We start from the raw sequence: 14,101 nt of genomic DNA, 5'->3' as shown, positions 1-14,101 counted from the left end.
CCACGATATCTACCTGCTCTACCAGCTCGTCCTCGCTGGTAGAGCAGTTTATTCCACTAACAAGTAGATTCAAGTTCTATGTCCGCAAAACAATATTAAAAGCCATCAGAGAGCCACAGACGAGTCAGCAGGATAAAGTGATTGTTGCTTCTTCAGAGAAGATAAAATAACGGCAGCTTCATCCTGTTACTGTAGGACACTCCCCGAAGGCTTCGCCTTGTAGTTTCTGTGAATTAGAAGCAGACTATAAAACCCTCTGACAGCATGGGTTCACTTCATGGACAGTAAAACAGTCAGATATTATATTGCAAGACATTTTAGTGGACAACAAATTAAACACATTGTCAGTTATAGAAAAAAGAATCAAGTGAGTATTTTCTTTCACATCATTTCCTGGAGACACACGTTTGAGTTACGTATGATGTCGTCTGTGACTCTGGAGGAAGTTTGTCCATCAGGATATTTTAAACAGAAAGCCTGAATTACAAACTAAAGGCCTACAGTTTGAAAGATGTGATTACCAGATAAAATAGATGGTCGATTTGCATCATGGGAAATGTAATTCCAGTGTTTTTTGGGCTGAATCCACATGAAGCATGTTTCAATTTTGACCTTTTGTTGTTCAGAATCTGTCCTGCAACAGTAAATCGATGGAATTTTAATCTCAAGATGTGAGGAAAACATTCAGAATCAGAATCAGGTTCATTGTCAGGTAAGTTTTCACATACAGGGAGTTTGGTTTTTGGTAATGTGGGGCACAACAATAAAGTTAGGAGAAAGTAAAAAGCCTTTCGATGGCAGCTCTTCTCTGGTGAGAGAGCAATTTAAAGATTATTTTATTGCTTAAACCTTGTAGCAAAGTACAACATTCCACAATTACACAACAGGAAGGCCTGCAGAACAAAGACTGACTCTGCACCCCTCTTATGTCACATCGCAAACATCTGAGGAAGGGGGATCAGGCTTTAAAACGTCCTCCCTTTAGGTTTTCTCCTTTCTTTCCTAATATGTGAAGTTTTTGTGGGGGAGTTTGTGCTTGAGTTCTTAGAGATTTTGGGGCTGTTAGCAGCTGTAAACGCCTTTAAAGCCAAACGAGACGCACTGAGCTGCAAGAAACGAAACTTAGAGAGGAAGAAAGTGAAAAACATGACTGCTGTTGTGTGTGTATGTGTGTGTGTGTGTGTAAAAGAGAGAGAGTTGGGGTCTGCAGTCAGTCTGTTAGCATGTATCTCCCATCTGCTGAACATTGTACAGCCATCTCCCATCAGTCACACCTTCGCCAACACACATTTTCCTGCATGTGTGTGTGTGTGGTAAGAGGAGGAGGAGCCAGGCACCTCCTCCTCCTCCTCCTCTTCTTACTACACCTCACACAGACTCTCAGGGCAGCAGCAGTTACACCCTGTTTATTCTGTGTGTTTGTGAAAGCTGCAGCTGCTCTTGAATCACCATCTCTGAGTTTCTCACCTGTGCAGGTGCGACTTACTGAATCAGAATGAGCAACGACGACTCCGTCGCCAGCATAGAGGCCACGATGCAGAAGGCAAAGGAAGTCAGTGATGAGGACAAGTTGTACAGATTCAACGGGGTGTTGTACCCGCGCATCGTGTGTCCCGAGGAACAATTAAAGGGTTTGCAGAACTTCAAGGCCCGAGAGGACGACATCATGCTGGTGGCTTACCCAAAATGTGGTGAGTAGGGATCCAATTACAACATTTATTCATGAGCGAAGCTGCTCATTCATATAATCCATTAATAAAGTTTGTTTAAGGCCACAGCAACATTTGGTGTAACTGTTGTGACCTCTGACCTTTGGCCACCCTCCACCGGTTGCTCGTCATGTTGATGACTGTGACACCAGTGAAAGTGACGGCTGTTTAAGTCACGACAGATTTCATCAACAACTGCTTAAAATGTAAAATAAAAATCTTACAAAAATGCAGCAAACAGAATTATGGGACAGCTCAGGTGAACGTGGCAGGATCAAGAATGGAAGAAGAATGGGGGCATCTGAAAAACAGCTAAAGAATAATGAGTATATGAAGAGAGGTGGACGTTGTGACAAAACCACCTCCTTAACGGCATCATGTGAGGCCTTCACTGACATCACTTTGCAGGAATTCTGTCACTGCAGACCATAAATGCTCTGATTTGACACCTAAAAGCACCAAGTTTACACCACCTTCAATGTCGCAGCGCTCACTGTGCAGTTTTCACAGGAAGAGCAGCGAGACCCTCCTGCTGTTGACGTGGTGCGTTCAAGGAATGTGACGCGTTTTCTTTCTGGGGTGTGAGGCGTTAGTTTGCTGGTGGAGAAACGCCATGAAGACAGATGAGTTAATCGTCATATTTACCTGCTGCTGTTGACTGGCCTGTAGTACTTCCTGCTGTCACCCCTGTGTCTGTGTGTGCAGCAGCTGGCTTTTGTCACCCCTTTCTGTCCCGGCAAACACAACATAACTCTCAAGCAGCCAGGAAGTAGCCAGGTGTCATTCTCAGTGGAGCCTCATTTGGTTTGCACAGAAATTCTGTTGCTCTGTTTAGCTTTAGCTTCACCTATTTTTAAAGTGTCAGTCGTTAACAGAAAATAATACTAATGACGTTTTAAAAGTCGCTCTTCAGCGCTTGAAGCAGCATAAAACGAGTTTCATTCATCCTTATTATAAAAAGAACAAACCGGACAAATGGAAGAGTGAAAATACATCAATGTTTCATAAATCTCTCACCACCCTGTTTGCTTTTCAAGGGAGTGAAGGTTGAGAAACGGCTCAAGCCGTCAGTCACTTTAAATCGTCTGAGCTTTTGCCACAGAGAAGAAAAACATTAAAAAAATATGAAAAACCTGCTCAAATCAGCCAGAAAATGTGTTTATTAAAAATGCAATGCCGTAACAGCCTGTTGAGTCGTCCTCTTACTCTGCAAGCAGATGCTCTTATTGGAGATGCTGCAAGTTCAAGTTTAATTAGCACCAAAATCACATGTCAAGGACCCTGTTTTTTTTTTAGCCTTACAGGTGATAAGCCTGTCTGTAAACACCTTTAAATCATCCAGAGTGATGTTTCCACAGCTGTTAAATGTGATGCATAATTCACCAGCGGACCAGTCAGAGCGACAGGATCATCCCCACAACAGGAGAGAAGGACAGAGGTGAAGCAGAGGAAGGTGCAGGTGTTATCCTCCACTCTGGTGGTGGTGGTGGTTTGTAGGTGGAGGTGACTGCACCGGGTCTCAGAGTGCATGTGTGTGTGTGTGTGTGCAGGTTTTAACTGGATGGTGGGGGTGCTGAAGAAGATCATTGCAGAGGCCAAAGGGGTGAACATGGAATCCAAGATGCCTCCGCTGATCGAGTTTTTCGGACCAGACGCCTTAAAGGTACTCACTGGAGGTGTGTGTGAGTGTGTGTGTGTGTGTGTGTGTGTGTGTGTGTGTGGCAGATAGTGTTTGCGTGACAGGCACACAGAGATAGCGTCTGTCTGTCTGTGTGAGTCATCGAATGCTATCTGACTGATAACTGACAGATTAAAGCTTCATTTGTGCGAGTGAACGGAGTCACTGACAGCTGTGATCCCACAGAGAAAGACGCTCTGCAGCTTTTAAAGTTCCTCTCCTGAAAAATCATCATCTGAAGTCAGGCTGTATCTCAGCAGGCTTGATATCAGGACACAGTCAACAGATGAAACACAACAGAAACTGATCGACACCTCTGTGTCAGCTGTGCCAGATGTTCTGAACAGATCTCTGGAAAAAGGCGACTGCAGGCTGCAGCGTAGCTAAAACATGACGATTCACCTTTTGGCCAGTTGCAAACTTACAACTGCAAACTGAACACGTCTCTGCCGTCGCTTTGAAAATACTTCGCTTAGTGGTTACACCTGGCTTCTCCTCTGACGCCCCTCGCTTCACCTCACACGTGATTGGACACTCTGGCTGTCTGAATCTGTGTTGGTGAGACTGTCATTGGTCCACTGCAGCTCCAGGCTGGAAATGCTCCTCCATGGTTTTGACAGCACTCTGTGATATCTGATGGCATCACAGTACTCTCACTTACTTCCCTGACTTCCCTGTCACCTGCAGGACAGCAGTAGATGGAGTCACTGTACATGTGCTTCCACTTCCTGTCATTTCAGTGTGGGTTTGTTTGCTCTTGTGTAGTTTCTGTTTCTGTCGGCCTACTTTAAATCATTCATATCGACTACAGTAATACTGTAATACCTCAATTTTTCCCTGCTGTGAATGAATATTTTTTCCTATCTCACGTTCATTCTCAGTGTCCCTGTGGAGGAAACCAAACAGACTCTGCCTCATTGTGAATGTTGACGTGTTGACACTCAGATCAACCACTTCAGTGTCGTTGTGGTTTGAGCATGAAGATAATGTTCCTGTGTGAGCCCGCCTGGCTGTTCCTGCCATAAAGACCGAATGAAAGAACAAATCAAAGACAAATATTTGGTCAGAAAGCTCACGCCTCATTAAAAAAAGCAGCAAATAATAGAATGAAACTGAAATGTTCTTTGTCTTTTAAAGCTACAGCCAGCAGACAGTTAGCTTAGCTTAGCATTAAGACTGGAAACAGCTAATGCAATCTGCCTACCAGCACCTTTAACATACCACTACAGTGAAAATGAGCCTATCCAGGGCAGAACCAGAGCCAGCCGTCAGGATCACTGTCAGTGCTGCTGACATGGAGCGACAGAAGTCTGAACACACACACACACACACACACACACACACACACACACACAGCAGTTTCGGCCTGGCAGTAACTCACACATCATATCTCCTTTGTTTAGTTTGTACATAAATCAAAGTGTATAACCAGCATGTCGTGGTTTTGTGGGATGGTTTTGTGTCAGATTAAGTCTCTATACCTGCTGACTGTTTGCCTCCATGTCTGTTTTTAGATAAACTCTTTCTTTCTGACTCCCTGCACTAAAATCTAAAATATCTGTTCATGTCAGTGGAAAGAAGCTGTTAAACGATAACTTTGGTTTTTTACAACCTGGACCTTATTTGTAGCATTAAATACGCCCATTTACTCCCCCAGACAACTTTGGTGGCATTTGGAGTCGTTTTGAAGAAATTGGCCCCAGAGGAGCGGCGCGTATATCCGTATAATGCGAGTACTCGGGGCACCCATGCGCAGCCTCTATATAACACATAATCTGCAGAAACTCGTTCATATTCCAGTATTTAGTTCTGATATGCTGGTGCTATTCCCCTCTGAGCTGGAGGTCGGCTAGTTTAGCTGTAGTTTGGCACAGCTGTGGTTCGTTATTGCGTATTCGTAGCCGACCGCCGCAGAGTCAGCCGTGTTGTGGCTCGCTGCTCGCAGCGCGCGGCGTTCGGTAATGACATCATCCACGTCAGAGGTAGTTGCCTAGAGACACTGGATGTTGATAACATGCCACCACGGGCTCAGAGGGGAATAGCATTAGCAATTCCCCTCTGAGCATTATACGGATATACGCGCCGCTCCTCTGGGGCTAATTTCTTCAAAACGACTCCAAATGCCACCAAAGTTGTCTGGGTGAGTAAATGGTCGTATGTAATGCTACAAATAAGGTCCAGGTTGTAAAAAAAAACAAAGTTATCCTTTAAATGTGGCGTCTGTTTCCATCTCTCCATTTAATTACCTTTAAACTCTAAATCTCTGGTTACGTTCAGGACTGTCTGTAATCTCAGGGAAAGGCTGTGGGTTTGTGTTAAAACAGGAAACACGTCGGTCACTGTTGATCTTTTCATTATCAGACTAAGACCTCAGTCTTTGTTTAGCCAGGTGCTGCGAGCGCAGAAGCATTAAAACTGTCATTCCTGCTTCAGTTGCTTCCAGCAGATACAAAAAAGAAATGTGTTTTCAGAAACATTATTAACTAAATTATAAACTTTATTGATCCTGAGGGGAAATACAGGTGTTGCAGCAGCACAAGGATGGAAATAATTAAAGAGAAACAGAGAAACGCAAAAAATGAATTACAGGAATATAGAATAAAGAACAAGAGAAATAAAAATAAGAAGTATTCAAGAGTAATTAAAATACCCACAACCAGTGTTATACTTAAACTTATACTGTGTGTTAATGTAGAATAACATATCGATCAACAGTAGAATCTATGATGTTGATGTATTCAGAGTATTCAGCTTGAACAGATGTTCTCTTAGCAGATGAGCTGTAGCTGATCCTCTCATCTTCTCTGTCCGACTCTGCCCTCAGGCGGTGGATGAAGATCCGTCTCCGAGGTTTCTGGGGACTCACATGCACCCCGACAACATCCCCCCCTCCTTCTACGCAAAGAAAACTAAAGTAAGTCTGCAGAGAGACACTCCGCTCAGACTGACTCCGCTCACATCGTCACATGGGACAGGAGGACACGGTGTCCCGTCAGAGCTTTGTCCCTGAATGTCTCAGATGGGAAACACAGCTGAGTTTAAATGAGCAGAGATGGAAAAAATGATGAGCGGGACAAAAGAAGTGGCTTTTAACACAAGGAATATACACGACTAATGAGTCATTTCTGCACCATAGAAGAAGAAAAACTATGCAGCAACAGTATTTTACAGTATTACTTTATTCATACCTTCATCCGCTCCATGTCTACAGTGTGTTGTGTTGTTGTGCAGATGCTGGTGGTGTTCAGGAACCCTAAAGACACTCTGGTCTCCTTCTTCCATTTCTACAACAACAACCCGGTCCTCCCCTCCGCGAAGTCCTGGGAGTCCTTCTACTCCGACTTCATGAGTGGAGACGGTGAGCTGGTCACTGATTATTCTGTTTTAATTGGACCACATTTGATGATGAGGCGTTACATGAAATCAGAAGTCTGTTTATGGCGTTTGTTAGTGAGTTTATCGCCCTCGCCGCAGATACATCAGCGTTTGCTTTGCACGCTCGTGAGCTCTGCTGTGTTTATGGGCTGATAAACTGTGCAAATGTTCCATGGATTTACATGCAAGCGGGCCTGAAACAAGACTGTTCATTCAGAGAGTTTACGACATCAAGACACTCATAAAATGTGCATTAAGATGCTTCTCGTGTCTTCACAGTCAGCCCTGATTCTAAAACAGCTGTTGCTCTGTGGGAAGCATAATAAAACAGGATGTGATCACCTGCTGATCCTTTGTGACATGAACTCACCTGAAAACAGCACAAAGTCAATATATTTAATGTTTGAGCTCATCAGCTTCAGTGATTTTTGTAAATATCTGCTGATTCTGAATCTGATGCAGCAACACGTTTCAAACACGTTGTGACAGGAGCAACTAAAGACTGGGAAAGATGTGGAACGCTCCAAAAACACCTGTTTGGATCATTCCACAGGTAAACAGGTTGATTGGTGACAGGTGATAGTATCATGATTGAAAGGCTCAGTGGTTCACAGCGAGGATGGAGCGAGGGTCAACACGTGATTGGATAAAGGAGATTAATACCTGGTATGGAAACACACAGGGGACTTCATTAAAATGTTAATGCAAACGTGAAAGTGAAAATGTAATTCCACAATAGCATCATAGCATCTCATTTATGTCTGTGCTAATTGGGTCCACACATGGGGGGGGGGGGGGGGGGGCACGTTAAAATGAGAAGAGAAAAGCTGCTTCATTTCATTTCATTTTCAAAGACATAACCTGCTCTGAACAATAATCAGACACAGCAGGTGAAGCAGGGGCGAAAAGGACTTCACTTGAGCACGCGTTTTGGCTCCCAAGAGGGCACTTTAGCGCGCGTTTTTCACCCCCCCTGTGCACGCCACTGCACTGTAGTATATAGACTGATACCATGACTTTGCAAAAACAACCACAGAAGCCCCCCTCCCCCACCTGAATGCTTTGTGGTTTTGAACGTGTCGTCCTCATTCCACTGCGTGCAGTGGAGGAAAAAACAGGTCACACACCACTGAAGTGGATCAGAGGTGAAGCAACGTGCCGTGCAACATGTGGCTGCAGCTGCCTGAACTGTACTCTGTCACTCTGCTGTAACTGTGAGTCAGCATCACCGCCCACAGATCACAGATCTGTACAGAGGTTAACTTTACAGCTTCACAGCTTCAGGTGCTGCCACTCCCAGCTGCCCTGTAGTGACCTCTGTTCCTTCCATTCCCCATCACCGACCCCCTGAATGCTACACACCTACTAGCCCTGCAGAACACAGTATATATGAGCCACGTCCATTCATCTCCCGCCACATTGCCTATATTGTGTTCTGCCTTTGCAGGTCAGCCTTCTTCTCTGCTGTCGAACCCTTTGGATGAGTTTACCCGTCCTGGTCTCTGAGTTGTGCTGCTGTGTTCAGACGGTTTCCACAGAGCTTTCAGCCTGACACAACATGAGAAACTTGACAGATATCAGCACCATTTTTGGCCCTTATTTCATGAAACGGTGCAGCTTTACAGCTTTAGGGCGTCTCTGCTTTTATGTTTACGACTCAGTGAAATTCAGATCCAGTGAGCAATACCACAGTATAAAAATATCCTGGTTCAAAGTGTACAATGTAGAGGTATTAGGAGCAAAACACAGTAAAGTACCAAAGTTTTATGCAGAAACTCTGTTTTAATATATTATTGGATTATTACTGATGCATTAGCATGTGAGCAGTATTCAAATGGAGTTCATTAACTGCTTCTTAGTCCTGTTGGATATCTTCATCGATGTTTATGCATCAGATTTTCAAAACTGGTCACCTGCTGTAGTAAAAAGTACAATATTCCAATCTGAAATGTACTGGAGTCGAAGTATAAAATAGCATAAAAGTACCTCAAAATTGTGCTGAAATACGATCTTCAGTAAATGTACTTAGTTCCTTTCCACCGCTGAATGTATTTACACAGATCATCTGTTCGAGGCCTGAAAGTTTGTTTGAGGTGTTTTTTACGATTTAGACATTAATTTTTGTTCATTTATTTATTTATTTTGTGTGTGTGTGTGTGTAGTTCCCTGGGGCTCATACTTTGACCACGCTTTGGCCTGGGAGAAGAGGCTGGACGATCCCAACGTCATGGTGATCACCTATGAGGAACTAAAACAGGTAGACCAGACACACAGTGTTTGGTTTTAACTGACAGGAAGTCGTGGCTCTGTGATATAGAGGATCAGTAATCTGATGTTTACATGTAAAATGCTCAGGCTTCACATAAAGCTTGTGTGGCTTTGATGTTTTTTGCTGTAATAAAAGCATTTCTGATCAGCTTTCTCTGCTTTCTGTAACGGCTCCGCTTCTATTTCCCGTCTTGCAGGACTTGAGCAAGGGCATCCGTCTCATGTCCACCTTCTTTGGCTACAACCTGACGGAGGCTCAGGTCCAGCAGATCTCGGAGAGGAGCACCTTCAAAGCCATGAAGACGAGCTCCGCCAACTCGCACGCTCTGGGAGATGTCGTGTTCAGAAAAGGTGCCATGAAACAGACATGAAACACCTCTCAGGACTGTTGCTCCGTGACCTTTTTGATCCATTTAATTCTATTCTAGTTCAAAAATCCATTTGTTTTCTAACTATGCTGCAGCGTGCACGTCCACTACATGTCGCACTGCATGTTATTCGCTCTGAACACTGAAGCCAAAGCTGCTTTGCTTTTTAAATCTATGTCTTGTACATATTTGGCACCCTGGGCTAAATAAAGCTTCGCAACATATTTGTGTAATGATGAGTCCAAAAAAGCGAGTCCTTAAAAACAAAGCAAACTACGATGAAGCAGCAAAGTCAAAGTGTTCTGAAAGCAAAGCATTACACTACAGCAAGGTCAAATAACTCGTATTCACACACGTCTGTGTCCTGGAAAGCGATATCATGTTGGAAATAATACCTGGTATTATCTGTGAGTGCAGGGAGGACAGGTCAATTATTTACCAGGACCACTTGTAATAAAGTTGTCTTATTTGTTTTTTATCAGAGTGTAGATGGATATCAATCTCATGTTCGTGAGTTAAATACAGAGCGTGGTGCAGATTTTTTTGTTTTAAAGCTACTTCAGAAGAAATGTGAGGGAAAATCAGAGCGCGGGAGTTTAACTGTGTGATGTTTGTGTCCCTGGGCAGGCGAGGTCGGGGACTGGAAAAACCACTTTACACCAGAACAAAGCAAAAAGATGGACGACGCCTTCAACAAACACCTGGCAGTAACCAGGCTGGGAGCGAAACTCGACTACCAGCAGCACTGTCAGTAGGAAGCAAGGAGGCAGGAGAGGAGGAAAGGAAAGGAGACTATGTAGGAGAGGAGCTCCTACATACTTTTCTGCCCTGAGCTGAGTCACACAGTCCTCCCCCTCAGACATTGCACTCATTTTTCTTCTGAAACATTTAATTGATGCAGAAATTCGTCGGAGGCTGTAAACTGATCGGGAAAGCTGCCTGGGAGACGCAGCTCAGGGCTTTAAGTAATATTTAAGCTTTGGTGCCCCCCAGTGTTGGCAGACTGCTACAACATCTGAGTGATTTAGAAGATGATTATATACAAATTCAACATTTTATAGTTACTTATAAAATTGTTGCCAGAGCACAGAGTAGAATTAAACCTAGTTGATGAATTTTTGTGACGAGAAAAATGATGTTGATGTGTTTTATGTGTTTTTGGAAATTGCTTGCTGTTTTCTGCAGCTGACTGTTTACTGATTTATACTTTCAAAATAAATTGATTTCATTGCGCATTTATTTGCTTATTTGTCCCTTTCTGGCAAATTGTGTCATGTTTTATTGGCTGTGACCTGTACATCCACTCTGATGAAGAGAAATACTCCAAATACACTGGCATCTACGTTTATGATTTACCTTTTTGAAAGTCTAATTTCAGAATGAAGCTTAGGTCCATGTCAGAAAAAAAAAGTTAATTAAATGTTTATCAATCCTGAAGTCTATTTTGTGTCACTACATTTTTAGTTTCTATATCTGAACTGTAAAACAGGGTGAAACTGTTCTGGAAACATGTAAACAAATATAATAACATCATTTGTCATCCCCATAATAGTAAATCACAGTAATACCTATGTGTTTTAATGTCAGCATTAATGTGTTTTCTGTCAGTAGTAATGAGAGTGATATGTGTGCAATGAGACCCAGACAGTAGATATTCAGTAAAAACAAACCTTTATATTACAGAACTGTTCATTTAAATCTATGAGCAGGTTTTCCTCATCACGTCATGAGCTTCCAGAATCAAAGATTTTAAACAACAAATCTGCAATGGCGTCACGTCTGCATACACCCTCCTCCTCTCCCTCTTGGCTTGGGGTCTGCAAGAAGAAAATAGGAAACAGTGCATTTGCCAGGTATAACAACAGCGTGGTGGTACATTACTTCTGCTGCAAAGACCGCAACGTGTGTCCCACTGAGCAGTAACAGCTCCACCAGACACTGACTGTTTACTATAATCCTCCACAGTCTCACTGTTCCCCTTCTGGGTTGGTTTTTCTGCACCAAATAACACCTGAATGCATCATCGTTTAGCATCTAAAGCCTCAGATGACAGATTGATTTAAAGCTGATTTTTAACACCTGGTTAAAATGGTTGAATTATCTTTATACTGGCAGCTTCATCTCTGCCTGAAAAACTGTTGCTTTCAAACAATCCTTTGATTAGATTATGGACTATTATGAATATACACAATCACTGTACATGATCATGATGAGAAAAAAAACTCTATAATAAAATTGTTTGACTCCATCTTTGTTGCTCAGCACTCTTCCCCAGAGACTTCCTATCAAACAGTGTGCATGAGACCAGATTTATCATTGATGCAGGTGCCAGGTGTAGCGCTACCATAAGGCTGCACATGAAGTTATACAACTGGTGTTACATGTTTGTAACTTATAAAGGAAGAAGAGTGAAAAAATAACTTCTGACTGTCACTGAATTTTTTTCTGGGCATCACTGAATTGTTGAACTTGGAAATTGAATTTAGTTCCTCAAATTTATTGCTCATAGGAAATGAGCACATGCATTTAAGAAGCAATTTAAAGTGACTTAAGTAGGATTTCAGGCTTTTATTTTTTGTATTCTTTTTAAATGTATATTTTGTCTTTATTTAATAGGGAATTATGTAACATATCTATCTAGAGACAGCCAGATATATACAGAGAGATAATGATAAAATGGATACTTTGCCTCTAACAACCTATTTCTATGTGATAAATATTTCAATAAAGTTAAAAAAAACTGTTTTTTTATGCAGTGTACTTAATAAAAGCTAAGAACTGAGCATCACATAATACAGAGCACTAACACAACAAACAGGAAGTGTTACCAACTTTTACGCACTTACTTCTTCCATTAGCTTGATTTTGAAAGACCAACCGGATGTCGTGTGGTTATCGCTCGGTGGCTAACCTGACGGTGGTCCACGGTGTGTCTCTGAATGAATGACATCATGCGGGCTGCCGCCTGTCTCCATCTGCGACATGACACCGTCAGACATTAACGGTTAGAGGTTTATTGAAAACCTGCCGTTAAACTGCACGCGGTAAGAGCGGCACGTTCACCGTTTTCTGTTGAATCATGATTCAGCGATTGTTGCTCTTTGCTAGCTAACGTTAGCCTCCGCTGTGCAGCGCACTCAGCGGGTAGGGCTAACGCTACAGCGGCTAACGATGCTAAAGATTGTGTGAGGGGTGACCTGTTACGCTTTTATTCAGACGCAGAATTAAATGGACACAGAAGGAAAAGTGTGAAATGAAAAATGTCTCGTTTGTTTTGTTTGTGTCCGGAGAATAAAGCCGCTGTTTGGCTGCTCAGGTCACCTGCTGTCATCCGGTCTGTCCTCTTAGCCTTCATCCACAGAGAAATGACACATCTTCAACGATAAGCAGTGTGTTTGTGCTCTCATGATGCTACACTTGCTCTAATTACAGTTTATATATATAATATAATAAAGTAGTTACTTTGCAGGTCAAATACAAAATATAAATCAGACAGATTATGATATGTTATAATGGATTAATCTCATTAAAAATGTAGAATCAGCATTAGTAACACTTGAACACATGAAGACATCACCCATTATAATCTAGTGACAAACTAAAGTGTATTTGGTGTTTTGTTTGCTAAATGATCATCAAAATAATAAAATTTCTGTTAATTGACAAGTTAATTAATCGATTATGTTTCAGCTCTGAATCTTTGTTTTCTTTCCTGATTGATCAAATAATCATTTCAACATTTAAACATTTCAAATAATGTCAAAAATCCAAAGATGTTCGGTTTGCAGTGATGATGAACAGGGAAAGCTGTAAATCCTCCTGTCTGAGATTTTTTGGTATTTTTGCTTCATGAAGGACTTAAATGAGAATTCAGCGTTCCTCTGTTCCTCTGTTTTCCAGGTGTGGAGTGATGCAGCAGAAGTTGTGTTCCAGAGGTTCAGGTTCCTTCCTCTTAGAGAGGAATGGCCAGGCCTACGGCGCCGTCACCGTCACCTCCTGTGACCTCCCCTTCCGCTGCCCCCGCTGTGGCGAGCAGGAGCGCTTCCGCAGCCTGGCCTCGCTCCGGGCACACCTGGAGTACCGCCACTCCTACCGCTCGCCAGACGTGATCGCCGGCGGCTTCAGCATCACCGGCAAACTCCCCGATCCGTTGACGGCGGCGATCCCCTGGCACGACATGAGCCTCCCGACCCGCAGGGGGCAGCAGAGCGCGGGGCGGCCGCCTCACGCCCGCTCCCTCAGCGACAGCAGAGACAGCAGTTACCTCCACTCCTACAGCTCCGTGAGGAGACGCACCCAGAGCGTCGGGGTGGGGACGCAGGCTGAGGAGGAGGACGACGACGATGACGAAGAGGAAGCGGGCACAGAGGACGAAGATGTGGGAGAAGAGGAGGTGGAGGAGGACGACGAAGGTGAAGAGAGAGATGGAGGCAGAAATGAGGAGGATATCAAAATGTCCATCAGAAGGTCAGACGCAGGCCATCACCTCAACCACCATCACCTCCCGTTCCCGCCTCCAGCTCCTCTTGGCCCCCCTTTAGACCCGGACCTGGACCTAGACCTGGGCCTGGTTGGTGCGTTCAGGTTTAGATACTTAATTCACTTTTTGTTATATTGTTTTTGTGGTTTTTCAGTGAGCGTCAGACATGAATGCAACACGAGACCCAGAAATGTAATGAAATGAGTGACGGCTTGGAATCTGA

At 43.3% G+C, this 14,101-nt stretch overlaps 1 protein-coding gene across 1 annotated transcript; it reads left to right on the top strand.

Annotated features, from left to right (window-relative positions):
* The first annotated feature begins 1,380 nt into the window (after positions 1-1,380).
* Positions 1,381-10,772, top strand: sult6b1 (sulfotransferase family, cytosolic, 6b, member 1). The gene is made up of 7 exons (XM_041947766.1): positions 1,381-1,691; positions 3,260-3,372; positions 6,212-6,301; positions 6,619-6,745; positions 8,925-9,019; positions 9,228-9,381; positions 10,026-10,772. Exons 1-7 carry the CDS (start codon positions 1,496-1,498, stop codon positions 10,151-10,153), a joined length of 903 nt encoding a protein of 300 aa, XP_041803700.1. The 5' UTR covers positions 1,381-1,495; the 3' UTR covers positions 10,154-10,772.
* The last annotated feature ends 3,329 nt before the right edge of the window (positions 10,773-14,101 follow it).

The sequence above is a fragment of the Chelmon rostratus genome, chromosome 11 (assembly GCF_017976325.1).
Source record: "Chelmon rostratus isolate fCheRos1 chromosome 11, fCheRos1.pri, whole genome shotgun sequence".
Classification (NCBI taxonomy): domain Eukaryota; kingdom Metazoa; phylum Chordata; class Actinopteri; order Chaetodontiformes; family Chaetodontidae; genus Chelmon; species Chelmon rostratus.
This window is presented reverse-complemented; position numbering and strand designations above follow the sequence as displayed.

Coding starts and splice junctions, on each gene's coding strand:
- sult6b1 (XM_041947766.1), top strand. CDS start 1,496: ATGAGCAACGACGACTCCGTCGCCAGCATAGAGGCCACGATGCAGAAG. Junction 1,692..3,259: donor GGTGGCTTACCCAAAATGTG/GTGAGTAGGGAT, acceptor GTGTGTGTGCAG/GTTTTAACTGGATGGTGGGG. Junction 6,746..8,924: donor CGACTTCATGAGTGGAGACG/GTGAGCTGGTCA, acceptor GTGTGTGTGTAG/TTCCCTGGGGCTCATACTTT.